Source organism: Sminthopsis crassicaudata, chromosome 3 (assembly GCF_048593235.1).
Source record: "Sminthopsis crassicaudata isolate SCR6 chromosome 3, ASM4859323v1, whole genome shotgun sequence".
NCBI classification, from domain to species: domain Eukaryota; kingdom Metazoa; phylum Chordata; class Mammalia; order Dasyuromorphia; family Dasyuridae; genus Sminthopsis; species Sminthopsis crassicaudata.
In genome coordinates this window covers 353,856,228-353,874,307 of record NC_133619.1, presented here as the reverse complement: position 1 = coordinate 353,874,307, position 18,080 = coordinate 353,856,228, and the positions used below count along the sequence as shown (strand labels likewise).

At 35.7% G+C, this 18,080-nt stretch overlaps 1 protein-coding gene across 2 annotated transcripts in view; it reads right to left on the bottom strand.

The window, feature by feature from the left end:
- Positions 1 to 15,225, bottom strand: part of CYP27C1 (cytochrome P450 family 27 subfamily C member 1) — a 39,382-nt gene extending 24,157 nt beyond the window's left edge. Inside the window, exons 1-3 of one of the 2 annotated variants that reach the window (XM_074301731.1) lie at positions 14,699 to 15,225; positions 7,676 to 7,866; positions 4,937 to 5,136 (exon numbers count right to left, since the gene is read on the bottom strand). In XM_074301731.1, coding sequence (XP_074157832.1) covers positions 4,937 to 5,136; positions 7,676 to 7,866; positions 14,699 to 15,028 — 721 coding nt within the window. In that variant the 5' untranslated portion in view covers positions 15,029 to 15,225. Of the gene's footprint in view, positions 1 to 4,936; positions 5,137 to 7,671; positions 7,867 to 14,698 lie in introns of those variants that run through there. The other variant, XM_074301732.1, reaches the window with a different exon arrangement.
- Between the last annotated feature and the right edge of the window lie 2,855 nt (positions 15,226 to 18,080).

Here is an 18,080-nt window from a genome sequence, read left to right as displayed (position 1 = left end):
CAAAAGTTACTTTTCTGGATGCAAACAGCATCTTCCTTAATAGGTTCTTTGCAATTAGTTTGGGAGTTTATAATCATCAGAATGACTTGATCATTCAAAGTTGTTCTTGAAATAATACTGCTGTTACTTTATACAATGTTCTCTTCATTCTGCTCTTATTATTCTTCATTATTTTTCTTCATTATTTCATGAAGATCTCTCCGGGATTTTCTAAAATCAATGAGCTCATTTCTTGTAGCAGAGTAATAATAAACATTTCTTTCTACTCCATTTCTTCCTAAAAGAACATGACTTTTTAAAAAATTATCTCTGACCCTTTACACTTAAGAACTTGGAGGGTCTTTGGGAACTCTGTCTCAATGGATTGTTGAAGAATGAACAGAAAGAGAGATAGAAACAAAGAGACAAAGATATGTAAAAGTAATCTAGTTATACAGTTTATTATATTGCTATCTTCATTAGCTTATGGTGGTTTCTAAGTGTTCAGAATTTTAAAACAGTGATTCTACAAGTCAGTAAGGCTTTAAGTAGTTATGAATCAGTCTCTTCAACCGATAAAAATAAAAGGATGAGTGTAGATCAGACACTCAACCTTTTTTTTTTTTATGTCATGGATTCCTTTGACATTCTGGTGAAATCTATGAAATCCTTTTGAGAATAATTTTTCTAAATACATAAAATAAAATACACAGGATTGCAAAGAAAACCAGTTATATTGAAATAATTATCATAATATTCTTAAACACTAAATTCACAGATCTCAAGTTAAGAACCACTAATAGATTATCTTTAAGATTCCAAATAGCTAATTTCATTAAAAAGTTCTTGTGGAATCTGAGTATCAGTACCAGACTATCTATATACATTTCTATATACTTCAATAAATCATTTCAAATTAATCCTGAGATGAAATATACATGTGACATAATGCATTTTGTCACATTTAAAGAAAATGTTTTTTTTCAATACTAACATATCTAGGCTTTTATTATGCATACACAACCCTTTTCAGTTTTTAATTTCTTTTAACCTACAACTTAAAAATATAAAAACATCTACTGTGTATCCATGCTATTTTCTCAGATTTTATCCCTTTTTTCTTATCAGCAATCACGTCTTTGCTTAAAATGGGGACCATGATGACAGACACTGACCTTAGGGAATGTTTAACGAGTATTTCTAAGGCTAGTATGAACTGTCTAAATGCCAGACACAACTAGATAGGACTAGCTTTACTAGCAAATGAAATAAGTGATTATATATATTGTGTAAATTAAGGAATTATCAGGAATCCTAATTCCTATCCCAAAGTATTTTTCCCATCATACTGCCACAGTTCGAAATTCTACCAATAGAGATTCCTCTGGTTCAAGGGGAAAAAAAAAGAAACCTATTAAAATGGAAATAACACTACAAGGAATGGTATATAAAGCCATAACAACTATTATTAATTAGCATTTTAGGGTGAACTAGCTTAATAAATTATTTTCTAAGGTGACATAGTTGAAAACTGACTCAGTAGGAAAAAAACAATGAGATGGGCTTGGAAAAAAATAAGAAAGACAGGCCTGGGAATACAAAGTCCTTAAAAGTAGGAATTGTTTTTTCTTTCTTTCTGTATTCCCAGGTCCTGGCACAGTACCTTACACATACATCATAGGTAGACACTTAATAAATGTTATGTTGAACTAAATTAAAATGAGCTGGAAAAGGGAAGAGATTAGAATGTGTCGAAGTGAGCAACCAACAAGCAACATGGTCCTTTTACATAGATACCTGAAGCTAATTTACCACAACAAAGAATACATTTTATACCTATATTTCAATTCATCTCCTTATTTTGTGAAGGAATAAGCAATCTCTAATTTTAGAACCAAGAAAGGTTTTCATGCTTTCACTCCCATACCCCCATACTCATTCTCCCAAAGCACACAATTCCAGTTAGATGCTCTACATCAGCACTTTCTCAATTACTCTTCTAGTTCAATAATTCTCCTTCCCTTCTCCATCTCTTTTCCAGTCCAATACTCACTACTTGCTTCCTGTCATGTTATTGCTTCTTGTTCTACTTTCCAGGATCTTTCTGCCATTTAAACATAAGTACAATTCACCCTGCATCACCCTCCCCTATAGAACTGTTGCAACTATATGTAAGGTAGGCAGTGCAAATATAATTGCACTAAAGCTAAAAGAGGAAAATTTTAAGAGTCCTTCCTCTAGCTCATAGGGCAAATCTGTGCATTATAAGAAAGACTTCCTGAGAAGCACAAATTATTATTTAGTCTCTCTCATTTTAACTTGTACAAATTAAATAAAATAATTAAAATGTGCAGGTCAGATAAAGTTGTTCTAATATCCTTCTGAAATCAACTGATATATACATATATATAACACCCATAAATATATTTGAAGAGTTATATGTTTAAAAGACTATTACCAAAAGTTCTTTTTCCCTTAAAAGGATAGTAAAAAGATATTAGACTAATATTCTATTTAAAATCTTTTCCTAATTATGCCCAAAAAAGTTATCAAACTGTGCATACCCTTTGATCTAGTAGTATTACTACTGAGCTTATATCCCAAAGAGATCTTAAAGAAGGGAAAGGGACCTGTATGTGTCAAAATGTTTGCGGCAGCCCTTTTTATAGTGGCCAGAAACTGGAAAATGAATGGATGCCCATCAGTTGGAGAATGGATGAACAAATTATGATATATGAATGTTATGGAAAATTATTGTTCTATAAGAAACGACCAACAAGATGAATACAGAGAGGCTTGGAGAGACTTGCATGAACTGATGCTGAGTGAAATGAACAGAACCAAGGAAATCATTATACACTTCAACATCAATACTGTATAAGGATGTATTCTAATGGAATGGGATATCTTTGACAAAGAGAAGATCTAATTCAGTCTAATTATTTGAATCTAATTCAATCTAATTGATCAATAATGGATAGAACCAGCTACACCCAAAGAAGGAACACTGGGAAATGAGTGTGAACTGTTTGCATTTTTGTTTTTCTTCCCAGGTTATTTTTACCTTCTGAATCCAATTCTTCTTGTGCAAAAAGAGAACTATACGAATACACACATATATATTGTATCTAAGTTATATAACATATTTAACATGTATAAGATTGCCTGCCATCTAGGGGAGGGGGTGGAGGGAGGGAAGGGAAAAGTCGGAACAGAAGTGAGTAGTGCAAGGGATAATGTAAAAATTACCCATGCATATGTTCTGTCAATAAAAAGTTGTAATAATAAAATCTTTTCCTATTATATGACTATGTTTGGATTAATTAATAGTATATACTAATGGAAAAGCTGTGACTTTTCCAGTGTTATACTGCCAGCCTTGTTAAAGGAACATTCTGGGGACTTTGCTTTTGATATGGGTTCATTAGTACAAAATGAATCCTTCTCTATTTCTTGATGCCTATAAATCTGTAAAATAATAATAATAATAATAATAGCCATGGGGAATGATTCAAATATACTACTGTTTATTCATTGCCAGAAGTCTTTTTGCAGAAAATATTATTGTGCTCAGATTCAATAAGGTAGAAAACAAAAAAATCAAATGAGAAGACATCCTTACAACTCTCCTCCTAATGCCACTGACAAGGAAATTTGAATCAATTCTGAATAAAATGCAACAAAACCTTATTTTCTCCATATTTAAGACATTCTAACATAAGTGAGTTTTCCATACAACTGAAGCCTATCTCTTTAAACAAAATACAAAAACAAACAAACCAAAAAAGCTTTAAAGAATGGTTAGCCATATTTAACATGTATTGGTCAACCTGCCATCTGGGGGGGGGCGGGGAGAAGGAGGGGAAAAATTAGAACAAAAGGTTTGGCAATTGTCAATGTTGTAAAATTACCCATGCATATATCTGGTAAATAAAAACTATTAAAATATTAAAAAAAGAATGATCAGCATTCTTGATGGAAATCTCTCCAAAATGTATTACCATCCTTCTTTATCTCCTTAAAGAGTATAGTCAACTCAATTATTAATATTATTAATTAATTAATTTATATTATTATTTATAATATAAATATTAATTTAAACTCAATGATCAAGGTCTCCATTACACATATTAATTACTGAACTTTTCTGGGATAACAGACTATTAAGGATGTTCTAATCTACCTTCCTATCACCTTTTGGTGATAAATAATCAGAGGCCCCCAAGATGAGATGACTTTTCTAAGGTGATCATATAGCTAACAGGTAGCCAAGCTGTGACTCCAACCTTGGCCTTCTGAGTCTTTTAACTCTAATGACTTTCTATATTCATTACTGGCTACTTAGGTTTATAGAACTAATTCACCTTATACTAAATCACCTCAGGGGTAGCTAGGTGGCATAGTGGATAGAAAGCCTAGAATTAGGAAGACTTGAGTTCAAATTTTACTCCAGACTTATTAACCCTTTTTGCCTCAGTTTCGTCATATGTAAAGTGAGCTGAAGAAGGAAATGGCAAAGGAATGCAGTATTATTGCTAAGAAAACCTTAAATTAGATCACAAAGAGTTGGACTTGACTGAACAACAAAAATAGCCTTAAACTGTTTTCCATAATTTTCAAATTCTTGTATCTGCTTTAAATTTTTTTCTTTTCTTTCAAAACTAAGTCTTACGGTGGCATTTTAAGATTTTGTCAGTTTCTTTATGTCTACCAATCCCTCTCCAACTGTTTAATTTTCTGTTGCATTCAAGGAAGAATAGGCAATAGAAAAGTAGAGATTGAGAAAACAATCATATGCTTTCACAATACATTGTATGGTACCAGCTGACCCATCTTATAGTAAGACCTTCTCCTTTCCCTCTCAGAGAAAAAAAAATCCCTGGTTTTATAAAACAAAAACATGAACCTCTGTGAAATGTTCATTCATCTTCCTGATCTTATATGGTAAATGCCTCACCTTCCATAGAGTATTTGAAGAAAAGATTATTAACATTAGTCACAGTTTCTCCATCTGCTTCCTGACTCTTGAGGATGTAGATTCTCTTAATCAAGTCAGCAACAACTTGGTTGACTTCTCCAGAAAAAATAGCTACATCTTTAGGTTTTAAGATTCTTTGTCTCAATATGCTTCTCATCTTTAGCCACTGCTCGCCTTCCCTAAAGAAAAAAATAATAATTTAATTTCTAATCATTTTATACAAGTGTGCACAGGTGAGAAATTAAAAGGAACTTGTAAAACTTTCTCAAAGATAGTGAAGTAATTACTAGAATTGTCAATGATTCAGATATGAAGACTAAACAATAAAAGAAATGAAATTTAAAGGAGAAACTTGAGATGGATATAAGATAACACTCCTTGACTTTGAAAGTAATAACATGCTAGAATAATTAAGGAATCTTTGTCCCTGAAGATCATTAAGAGAAGAACAGACAACCATCTATATCCCACCTTTGAGCCTATGTCTATTCAGAGCTTTATGTCTACACTTTTAAAATGTGGAAAAAATTAGCTGCTGATATAAATTGTATTGATACTGTCACTAAAAGTACTATTTTGTCCTTTGAAAGACCGAAATTATAATATAATTATACATAAAAGTGTTGAAAATCAATTAACATACTCAAATAAATTTATGAACATTTTTAAAGATTATTTTAGCCCTTTGTTAATAATACTGCTGAATTTTAGTTCAAAATTATGATCTGATTGGTCAGCTCTGGTTTAGAAATTTATATGCCACTAAAATCATAACAGACCTTCCATGTCTGCTGTTTGAAGATTTTTAAAAATTATGATGGTTTTCATTGGATATGTGAATACCTAAAATTGCAACATGCTTTTAAAGAAATATCTCCTTTTTGTAGAAAGATGGATAACTGAGATCTGGTTGGCAAAGAACTTCCACATGAATTAATGCTACTGATCTACTGTAGCACACAATGCACACAATTCACCTTCCTGAGATTGTATTTTTAGCTTCTCTTTATTGCAGTTAAGATAATACACAAATAAAAAAAATTTTGAAACTATTTTGAATAATAACCCTTTACTATAGTTTTTAAAATAAAGATAAAATACAATAGAACAAATATATGTATGTGTGTTTGTGTGTATTTTTAAGGAGATTTTTTGAAGATCCCTGTGCTAAGCACTGAGATAAATAAAAAATCTACAAAAGCCACAGCACCTTCAAAGAGCTTACACATTCATTCTAATTGGATTAACAGTTATATGCAATATGCAAAGAAAATCACATTACAGATACAAAATAAAGTGTTGTGTGAATCTTGAGGGAAGAAATGTTTAAGGAGATAAGTTGGTAAAATCTAAATTGAACTTTGAAGAATGAGTAGGAATTCAATAGATGAAAAGAGGGCAAGAAGACATTTCAGGCATAAGGTGCAATGTGAACTCCCAGAAGCACAGAAAATGCAATATATGCTTGGGTGAGGACAGTGGCATTTTGTTGTCTCGTTTGTGCCAGGTTGTGGAGGATTTAGAATACCAGGCAAAAGAATTTGAATATGATTTTGTAGACAACAGGAAGCCACCTATAGATTTCTGAGCAGAGGAATCTATGAATAAGGAAGATTATTCTGAGAGAAATATGAAGAAGAGATTAGAGGTGCAAAAACCTATAGGGAAGCTGCTGCATTCTTATGGGTGGATGTTAAAGAGGCTATACTAGAGTAGCAGGATCAATAAAGAACATATATATATATGTATATATATACATATATATATATATGTGTATATGTATATATATACATATATATATACATATATATATATATATATATATATATATATATATATATATATATATATATATATATATATATATATATATATATATATAAATTTGAGGTGAGGATGAGGATGAAGGAAAAGTTAAAGGTTACTAATATGTTGGACCACATAAATAAATAGACTACAAATAGAATTCATAATCTATAAAGAAAATAACTTTATGAGATATGAACATGATCTCATTTTGGAGCAGAGTTTAATAGTGCCAGTGGGATATTCAGGTGGAAACCTAAGACAGGTGAAAATGTGGATCTAAAGCTGAGATTAGTGAAGAGCTTAGAGCTGTAGTTACAGATGATAGACACAGAAGTTGAAGCTGTGAAAATATGTATGAGTACCATGAGAAAGATTATAGAATAAAGAAAAGGATCAAGGTAATAGCCTTTTTAAAAATTATAGTAATTATCAATGGCTACATATGAATATTGAAAATTGCAATGTACTATTTGAAGCTACAAATGAATACCTTGGAGAAAAATCCTAAGAGGCTAGAAAGAAAATGAGAAACCCATGAAGAAGCCAAAGGAGGCTATAGTTAGATGAAGAGCTAGAAGAATGTGGCATTTTTTAAGTCAAGGGAAGAAAAGACTATCTAGTAGATCAGAAGTATTAATGTTGAAGAAAAGCTGAAAAGTCATTGAAGTTAGCAAATTGGAGGTCAGTAATAATTTTAGAAAGATCATTTTCAATGAATTCATGATGGGAAAAGCATGATTGAAACGGATTGATGTGAGATAGAAACTTAAGGTGTAGAACAGGAAATGGATGAGCTGGAAGATCCAAAGGAAGGATTTTTTAAGAATGGGGTAAACCTGAGCAGTTAAACAAAGTTATGTATGAAATTCATTAATTACTGACACAGTCTAAACACATGTACGTACTTACGCAGAAATAAGCCCAGTAGATCTCCCTCGTAAGTCCCTATATTCCTGCCAGGACTCCATATTGGCTCTCTGGGGAGTGGTTCCCTCAGCCCGGAGAACCTGAGCCACCATGTCTCTGTCTGCAATAGATACTACAAATTGAGGACCAAAGTGAGACTTGAAGATTTTCCCATATTCCAGTGTGTGTTTTTGCTGCAATATCATGGAGAAATCAGAAAAGATAAAAAAATACATATTAAGGAAAATATTCTACACAGATACACTTTTACAAAAGAATTTTTTCCTGACTTTGGCAAAATATATGTCACAAATTAAAGTCTATTTTATAGAATGGTATACTGAAAATTACACTGGATTTGGAATCTGAAAATCATGATTCAAGTCTTGGTTCTACTGCTTAAATGCTAACTTAAACTTTTTGAATCTTTATTTCCTTATTGATATTGTGAGACTTAACACTTCTATCACTATCTACTTCAGGATTATTCTGAGGCTACTCTTTAATTGTCTATAAATAATAGAATTATTGATCTGGATTGGTAGAGGGAAGCCTCCACACTAAGATTTCCTACATCCATAAAACACAGTTATAGGCCCACCCCCAAAATTGTGCAGAGCACTATGATAGACTCTGTGATTTAAAATTGAAATAAGACATAGTCTCTGCCTTAGGGCATTATTATCTAGAAAGGGAATGGTTACACAAAATGAGCTATAATAAAAAATTGTTAAATGCATAAAAAGTTGCAAACAAAGTTCTGTATTAGGTTTAATGTCTAAGGATTTAAAAGTAATTATCAAGTAGAGGCAACAAGGAAGACTTCATGGTAGAGTTAGAATTTAAGTTGAGCTTTAAAGGAAAGGGGAGGGAAAATATACCAGGGATAAGGAGGAGCACCAACAAAAAGGTGCCAAATCAAGGCTCTCAAATAAATAAGCAAACATTTATTAAATACCTACTATGTGATAGGCACTGCCAACACACAAAAAATTAGTTCCTGTACTCAAGGAGTCTAAATACTTTTTTGGGAAAACAAATACACAATAAAAGAATGGGAAATATAATCCTTTTCACCCTTCCTGGCTCAGTGGATAGTCACAGAGATAGTCACCCAATATTAAATTTTAATAATGATTTTTTTTGAAAAGTAGCATCTTATAACAGCTAAATGGTGCAGTGGATAGAGCATAGATCCTGGAATCAGAAGGGCCTGAGTTCAAATCTAGCCTCAGACACTTAATATTAAACTAGCTGTGTAATTCTGGGCAAGTACTTTTACCCCAATTTTTTTTAATTAGCATCTTGCATCTTGTTACTTTGAAACATCCCTTTATAAGAGTTTCTGAGTCAAAACTGGAAACTCAGTGGATGCCCTTGCTAAATTGGAGAATGGTTGGGTAAATTGTGGTATATGAATGTTATGGAATATTATTTTTCTGTAAGAAATGACCAGCAGGAGGATTTCAGAAAGACCTGGAGAGACTTACATGAACCGATGCTGAGTGAAATGTATAGGACCAGGAGATCATTATATACTTCAACAACAAAACTATATGATGATCAATTCTGATGGACGTAGCTCTCTTCAACCAAATCAGTTCCAATAGAACAATAATGAACTGAACCAGCTACACCCAGCGAAAGAATTCAGGGAAATTAGTGTGAACCACTACATAGAATTCCCATTTCCTCTATTTTTGTCTGCCTGCATTTTTTATTTCTTTCACAGGTTAATTGCACACTATTTCAAAGTCCAATTCTTCTTGTGCAGCAAAATAACTGTATGGACATGTATACATATATTGTATTTAATATATACTTTAACATATTTAACATGTATTGGTCTACCTGCCATCTGGGGGAGGAGGGGAGGGAGAAGGAGGGGAAAAGTTGGAACAAAAGGTTTTGCAACTGTCAATGCTGAAAAATTATACATGCATATATCTTGCAAATAAAAAGCTATACTAAATTTTTAAAAAATCAAATTAAAAAAACGTTTCTGAGTCTAGAAGAGAGCAATGGGATTAGCTGAGCAAACAAATTAACTATACTTCTATGAGCTTTAAACAGCTAACCCCCCCCCACACAAGTTCCAAAGTATAGAGAATTCTAAGACAGCTCTCTATAGTTAAGATTCTTGCAAAGCGGAAGAGAGTTCTCTCTTCTTTTCTCTTTCTTCTCCTTTCCCCATGATTGGCCATGTTGTTTAATAGCAAAGCAGAAGGCATTCAGTCCCTGAGTTCTAGAATCCATCAGTTTAAGAGAGCTGAAAACACAAATGAATAGGCAGATTAACATACACACTTCAGATAACTATAAATACAGAAAAGACAGTCTCTTGAAGGCAGAAGCAGTTTTGAGAATTAGGGACTGTGGAAGCAAAGAAGAGAATTGAAGCCCAATTGAGAAATCTTCTCGCAAAAGGGAGTTTCAGGAGATCTCTATAAGTAGTTAAAGTGGGGAGAGGAAGAAAGGGAAAGAGAAAAAGAGGGAGGGGAGGAGAGAGGGAAGGAAGGAGGGAAGAAGGAAAAGAGAGAGAGAGAGAGAGAGAGAGAGAGAGAGAGAGAGAGAGAGAGAGAGAGAGAGAGAGAGAGAGAGAGAGAGAATGATGAGAAGAAAGACTAGGAGTCTATTATATTTGTTTGATTTCTGTCTTCCCAAGTATTTGTTCGTGAGTACACCTGATTGTATGGAGAGACTGGTTTGTAGTTTTATTTTGTGATTATCATCTTAGTTTCTTTGCTTTGACTTAAATGATACTGGATGACTATTGATGGAAAGCCTAACAATACAAATCCATGAGCTCTAATAAAGTAGTTTTATTAGGAAAAGCTACTTAAAAGTTTTATCCTTAGAATCTATCCTCAGATGAGCAAAGCTGCTTGTGCAGATTGAGGGAAGTATATTGAAGGAAGTGTATCACTGTGAGAGCTTCAACTAGATTATATGGGTGTCCTACACATTTGAAGGAGCCAAAATAATTTTCCACTGGTACTCTCCTTATTGGATGCCCCAGAGGAGATACAATAAAGAAAATTATCATTTTCTTCTTTTTAGAAGTCAGTTTTGTATCCTGTATTTTTTTAGGTCTTTTGATATAGGTTTTGCTTGGGCAAACACTTATATTTTGTTATCTGTTGTTATATCCATTTGTGAGTATATTATATCCAATATGAGCAGTCCAGAGTTTGCATCCCTAAAATACTACTGATTAGCAATTTAACTCAACACATATCATGGGAGCTTATATCTTTTTTCTTTTTTTTTTTTTTAAACTTAAGCATATTTGGATTGCTTACATTTTTGTGACTTGAATTCAGGCATTTTGTATGAAATTCTTATGGACTATAGGTTCATAGACTAAGGTTTTCTTATGTCTTGGGAATTTCAAGTGCTTAATTCCTTTTAGGGAAGGCCACATATCTCTTTGGCATTTCTAAGTATGTTTGATTTAATTTTCTTTTTATGTTAGTCTGCTTATTAGTGAGAAATGACTTTATACTTCTATTTAGACTGCCCTATGAATTTCATAGGTCCACTGTAAAAATTTTGGGAACCTTTACAAACGGCAAGGTTCCAGATTATTTTTTCTTGTCTCAACTTTCAACTGAATTGACATATGTGTTTAAAGGGTCTCTAGAGAAATTTCATGTATCCTATGCAATTCAGGGACCCAGTTCAGTTTCTCACACAAAATGTGAAGGAATAATTTCCAGTCAATCCCAGGTCACCTAAAGCTTGTAAGGAGAACCTAGTGACTTCAGAGCTCTACAGAGATTAGACTTTCATTATGATCATGATGGTTTGATTTTCTTTTCCCCTTCTCTATTGGCCTTGGATCCAGAAAGGACATGCACTAAGACAAGCAATAAACTATGAGAAATTGGTAAAATGACATAATTGTGAAATTGATTAGCATGTATTTGGAAGTAAGTGTAATCTCCAGACCCACCAGTTTATTGTAAGCATAGAAGTGTTTTGGTTTTTTTTTTGTTGTTGTTGTTTATGAACAATACCACATGACCTTTGCCAGAAAGCAATTTAGTTTATTTGAGGGGGTGCTGATTGGAACAGTGTAGCATCTTGAAATGAAAAAAAAAAAGAGTATCCAAATGGAAGGGATGTTTCACAATCAAGTTTTGAAGAAAGGTTAAGATAAATATGAATAGAAGGCAATGGATTTGGTAAATAGATCATTGATAACCTTTATAGAGTAGAAAAGTGAAGAAAGAGTGAGAAGTGATCTGAGATAGGGAGGGCTAGAGAAATGAAATGGTGGTGAGAAAATAAAGGTATATAATATAGAAACTCCTTTCAAGTGGTATGTCTATGAATGGGAGGAGAAAGGAATGATAAAGGCTTGACAGGTAAGAAGTAACAAGAGAAGTTTTTCTCGGGAAGATGAAAGAGGTCAGATTTTTAGAACAGATGGGAAGGAATAAATGAAAATGAAGAGATTTAAGAGTAACAAAGGAGAAGAGTCAGAGCAAAGAAGATAGGAGAAGAACATGGGTAAAGGAATCATATAGGATAGGATTGACTCTTCCTCTGAGATAAGAAAAGAGTAGGCTTGTGTGATTAGGATGGTAACTGTTGGTAATGTGAATGTTGAAGTTTAAAAGAATAATGATAGGGGATGAGACAGCAAGAAAGATTGAACTAGGTGCTAAAGAAATTTTTAAAAAATTTAATAGAATGAAAACTGGTGGAGAAGCAAGAGGATAGATAGAGCACAGCTCAAACTCCACTTCTTGACCATCCCTGTCCTATGATTTGTTTCTCGACTGGGCACCTTGTACTTGACTTATGAAGGCCTACTGATAGGTAGGTCATTTCTGTGCTTCTATAATGCCTTGCACCGTTATTTGATTGTTCATGCCTATCTTATCTGACCAATTAGATTGTTAACTTTCTTGAGTTTTCTTCAAGTGATTTTTGTAGCTGCAAATACAGTACTATGTATAAAATAGCTGCTCAATGAGAATTTTTCTATTGAATAATCGCGAAGGCCTTTCGCTACTTTATTTCATTAGAGGTACACTAATGGACATCCGGTATAATTTTTTTTTTTAAAAACACACACATACTAGAAAAATTTTAATAATCTAATGAAAGGATAGTGACATCAAAGCACTAAGGAATTATCACAGAACACGTCGGGAGGTCACTAGAATTTTATGATTTGCAAAATAGGTTTCTGGCGATGTCTTTAAAACCTATTTCTGTACGGTAAATCAGATCACGTTCCCCTTGATTTCTTGATCCTCAGAGAACGTCGAATTCCCCTTGATTTCTAAGGGGTGTGGGCATTTGGAGCGCTCAGAACACAACGCTAAAACCACGTTGGACTAACAACCTCATGAAAGAGGGTTCCATTTGTCATCCTGGCATTCCTAATAGCAGGAACAATCACACTTGGACCCAGCTCCCGAGGCTGACAGAAAGGACCGCTAGAACCGAGGCGGCCCCGCCTCCGCCAGAACTAGGGCAGTTGCATAAGGACTGCTCCCAGAAATCTGTCAGGACCTTTCCCCGCCCACTACATGCCATTTCACCAATCCGAAAAGCACTCTCGCTCTGCTCGCGCTCCTCCCTGTTCTCCCCCGAGTTCCACGTGGCCCCCCCCCCGGGTCTCCTAAGCAACCATTGGCTTGGGCTTGCTTATTTTAGACTGGGGGGGGAAGGAATTTCAATAAAGAGATTTTAGGATATCGAGAACTTCCAAACAGGGGAGAGCTGGGTAAGAAAAGACGCGTCATTGGATTAGGGGCTAGAAAGCTTTTCCTTTTCTCTCAGTACAAGACTCTCTTGACACATCCTAGCAGATTCACCGTGCCCTAACTGAATCTTGAACCCTCCCCAACTCTCCGGACCCTACAGGACCAAATGAGTCTCTCTTTGCGCATGCGCCTAGCCGACGAGAGCTCGGAGGTCTGTGTCTGGGAGCGCGTGGTGGCGGGATCAAAGCCCGTGAACCCCGCCCCTTATCTTGGAGGCGTTGGAAGGAAGGGCTCGAGACCGAAGCGCGCGCCGTTGTGTGCTGGGAGGGGGACGGAGGGGGTGGAAGCTAGGAGGGAGGGTGACGTTTGGCGTTTTAAAACCGCCCTCGGTGAGGAGCGCGAGTTTGCACCGCACAGCGCAGTCTCTCCCTTCTCTCATTTTCTCTTGCTTTCTGTGGTCCCGCCGATTTAAAAAAAGGAAGGCAGGAGAAACCAGTGCTGAGAATTCCTTCCATCGACGTTATTTTCCGTCCTTCTACTAATGATAATCTGCCTCGTCTCTGCTCTCACCCCCATCAGCCCATTCCCTCCACCCCGTCTCTTTACTCGCCCATGAGGTAGCTATCATAGAGAAACCAGTCTCTTCATCACGAAAACATGATTCTCGGCCCTTTTCACCGCCCAGGACCTTGCAAGTCGCTGTCGCGACAGACGATCCATGTCGTCGCCTTGGGCAAAGAGCCACCCACTTCGGCCAGACCGCAGTTGCGGTTCTAGAATCGTTACCCATGCATCCTTCCTTACACCCCACATATCCTCCCTCATCTCCAAATCCCGCTTTTTCGAACCCAAATTCCCCCTCTCCTTTCCTCTCGGCAGTTTTGCGTTTTGCTTAAAGCCAGTAGGTGGGCACAAGTCCTCGCTCCCTCCGGTTTGGTTTGCTCGGACTCACGAATCATGTGGCAAAAAGAGCCCCCGCGGAATCCCACTACTTCCCCCGACTCAAAACAAAAAACCACAAACCGCAACACTTCTCCTTTCCCGCCTTACGTAAGCAGGGACCCCGCTATTCGTGCGGATGCTGAGGAGTTGCGGGGTCCCCTCCCCACTTCCAGCCCTTCGAACTCTCTAGTCTAGAAACAAGATTTCGGGAGCAAATGTACTCCGGGCAGACCCAGCTAGGGTACCAGCAGTGACATCCAGCCCAGGCCGGTGTCACAGAACAATTCACTTCTAGGCTAGTTTACAACGCAAAGCAAGCAAAAGCAACGGGGGGGTTGGGTGAATAGAAAAATATAGCTACCTGGATTTCGTGGATGCGGCTAAAGCCATCCTTCCAGAAAAATTCCACCAGGTTGGCCAGGGTTTTGGGCCCTGGCATTTCCTCCAGGGTCTTCACCTTTAGATGCTGCTGCTGCTGCGGGGTGGCCGTCGGGACCTCCCCCAGCCCCGCCGCCACCATCTCCTCTTCTTTGTCCTCGGCTCCGGTGGCTGCCGCATTACTCTGTACCTCCAAGTTCTGGCTGCCAGAAAGTTTGGGCAGCTGGTGAAACCTGCCGACAAAAATCCCACCGCATTCAGACACTAACGCCGGCTTGTAAAGGGCTTTCAGGATCGTGGTAAAGAGAGCCATTTCTAGAATTTCCACTTTTTAAAAGTTTTTGTTGTTTTGTTTTGTTTCAGGGGCTGTTCTCTTTTAGGTTGCGGTTTCCTCGGTTTTAACTTGTACAAGCAGCTCTTCTTCAAACTCTTACTGCATGGGCATCAGTTTACACAGACCATTATTAAAGGCTCCCTCCCCTAAGGCTGGAAAAGGGGGGGTGGTCTGTGATGAGACCAGAATAGAATGTATCTATTATTATTTTTATTCAGAACAGATCAATTTACCAATTATGCAATTTCTCTAACCACAAACTTTTGTCCATGCTACACACACCCCTGCCTTGGCATATACACGCACACAATTTAAAAATAGCAATTATTTACTTCATTAAAATTAGCGTTGATTATGGTATAATCTAGTTAAATTTTTTGGGTTTAACCTTTTTTTCAAAACAAGAGATTAGGTTTTCGGTAGAAACAACTCATGCACTTAAAATACAGCCTAGGTGCTCTGATGAACCCTTGATTGATCCTGAATTCCTACATGTTTTAGCTAATTTGGGTCAGTGAGATGAAGGTAGAAGATAGTTGGCTTCCCTGAACAGTTGGCTTTAACTCTCAAGCATCTTAAAAGTATTGAAACATTGTTGCACAACAGTTAAAGACGTGCAGAGTTCTCACTGAGGGTGTGTTTTGACCACACTGGGTTCAGATGCCAGTGCCCAGTTGGAAGGAGATCTCCCACAAAGAGAGTTAATATTGGCAGCAAGTGTCGTTATTTTCAGAGAAGGAAAAGCTAGATACATAAGAAAGTCTGTTCTTTTGAAGCCTGAAAAGAATAGTGAAGATGCAAATTGTATTCATGCATCTGGGTAATTTTTCAAAAATTATAAGCACAAACTATTGTTCTTAAGAAAATTTTGATTTTGTGGTGGAAATTAACATGGTAACATATATACATATTTAAAATCCTCATATTATTTGAAATTTATAGAAAATAAGAGGTTTTTGTTATTAAGCCATTCCAACTCTTCATGACCCCATTTGGGGTTTTCTTAGCAAAGATAGTGGAGCACTTTACTATTTCCTTTTCCAGAGGAGGAAATTGAGGCAGTTAAGTGACTTGTCCAAGGTCACTCTAGTAAGTGTTTGAGATCAGATATGAACTCTCAAAGATGAGTCTTTCTGACTCCAGGGTTGGTATCTATCCACTGCTTCATCTAGCTGCCCTGGGGAAAGAACATCAAAATACACTATGCATCAAAGAAGATATATGTAAAAGTGGATATAAATTATACAAGGATATAATTATACAAGTGCAAATTATTGTTTTTTGTTAACAATACATTATTTCATTTTTCTTTCTTTCATACTTTCTTCCTCCCTCCTTCTCTGTCTCCCTCTTTCCCTATCTTCCTTCCTTCCCTTCCTTCCTTCCTTCCTTCCTTCCTTCCTTCCTTCCTTCCTTCCTTCCTTCCTTCCTTCCTTCCTTCCTTCCTTCCTTCCTTCCTTCCTTCCTTCCTTCCTTCCTTCCTTCCTTCCTTCCTTCCTTCCTTCCTTCCTTCCTTCCTTCCTTCCTTCCTTCCTTCCTTCTTTCTGGCTGAACCCAGTGTTGTATCCACTCTACCACCTTTAATCTAGTTATAACATTCCTAGGCCTATAACCCCAAAGAAATAAAAAATGAAAGGATCTATAGTTGCAAAAATATATTTGTAGCAGCTCTTTTTATGGTAGTCAAAAAAAAAAAATAGAAACTGTGAATACCTAAATAAATTGTGGTTTATGAACATAATGGAATGTTATTGTTCCATAAGAAATTATTAAATGGGCAATTTCAGAGGAAACCTGGAAGACTTCTATGAATAGATGCAAAATAAACAAAAATAGAACAATTTATATAATGATAAAGTTTTAAAGAAAAACAACTTTAAAAGACTTTAAAATGCTGAACAACAGCATGTTAAACAACAAATCCAAAATAATGAAAATAAAACATTCCCCCTTACCTCCTAACAAAACAACAATGAACTTAAGATTAAAAAAAGAGACTTTTATTTTCAGATATGGCTAATATATGATTTTCCCCCCAGATTCTGAAGCTATGAATTGATAGTTTTATTTTAGGGAGTTGCTTTTTAAAATTTTGCTTGATGGGGATTAAGGAGTAGTGAGAAGAACAAAGCTGTTTTAAAAAATTCTTATTAATTAAAAATAAGCTATTCAGTTTATGTGTTCTTTTACTGCCATTTCATAACTACTTATGTGCACATTGTAGTTCTTAAGATGGATTTATTATTATTATTATTAATGAAGTCATATGCATAAAGAATAAAATTATATTGTTTTGGAAAAACTATTTGGTAAATTCAATTCAATGACTATTTTCAAGGACCTAATTGTTCAAGATAGCTGTAAGATCATATAATCAAAGGCCTAGAGCCACAACAGAACCTTAAATCCTCTCTCTTAATATTACAAATGAACAACTTGAGACCTGAAAAGGTTAATAAGTGACTTATTCTAGATCATACAAGTAAATTGCAGAGGCAGGCTCCTGACTCTAGGTCCAGAACTGTCTCAACTGCACTAGGCATGCAATAGGAAGAAGCTAAAGGTTTGCAAGCAGAACTGTGCTTTATCAATCAATCTACATTATGTCAGGCACTGAACCTTATAAAAATTAATGTGACAATTGAGTAAAGAACAGATGAGGAGGAAGGAGAGATTAAAGGAAGGGATACTAGTTAAGTGACTGTGGCAATAGTCCAAGAAGAAAACATCAAAGTCTGAACTAGGATGATGGTAATATTAATGAAAGAAGAAAAGAGGACACATGAATATGGAAGCAGACTAAATGTGCCTTGGCAACCCATCCATTTCTGTGGGAGATGAGGAAGAGGGAAGAGCCAGAAATGACTCCAAATTTTCCAGTTTAGATGAGTAGGAAAATGGTGGCGCCATCAACCAAAAGTATGAAATTGAGAGAGGAACTGCTTTAAGAGTTTAAAAGACAAATTTACCTTTTTGACTTGTTTAACTTGGGTGAATCATATACATTAGTATTTCAAAAGCTCTGTTATAT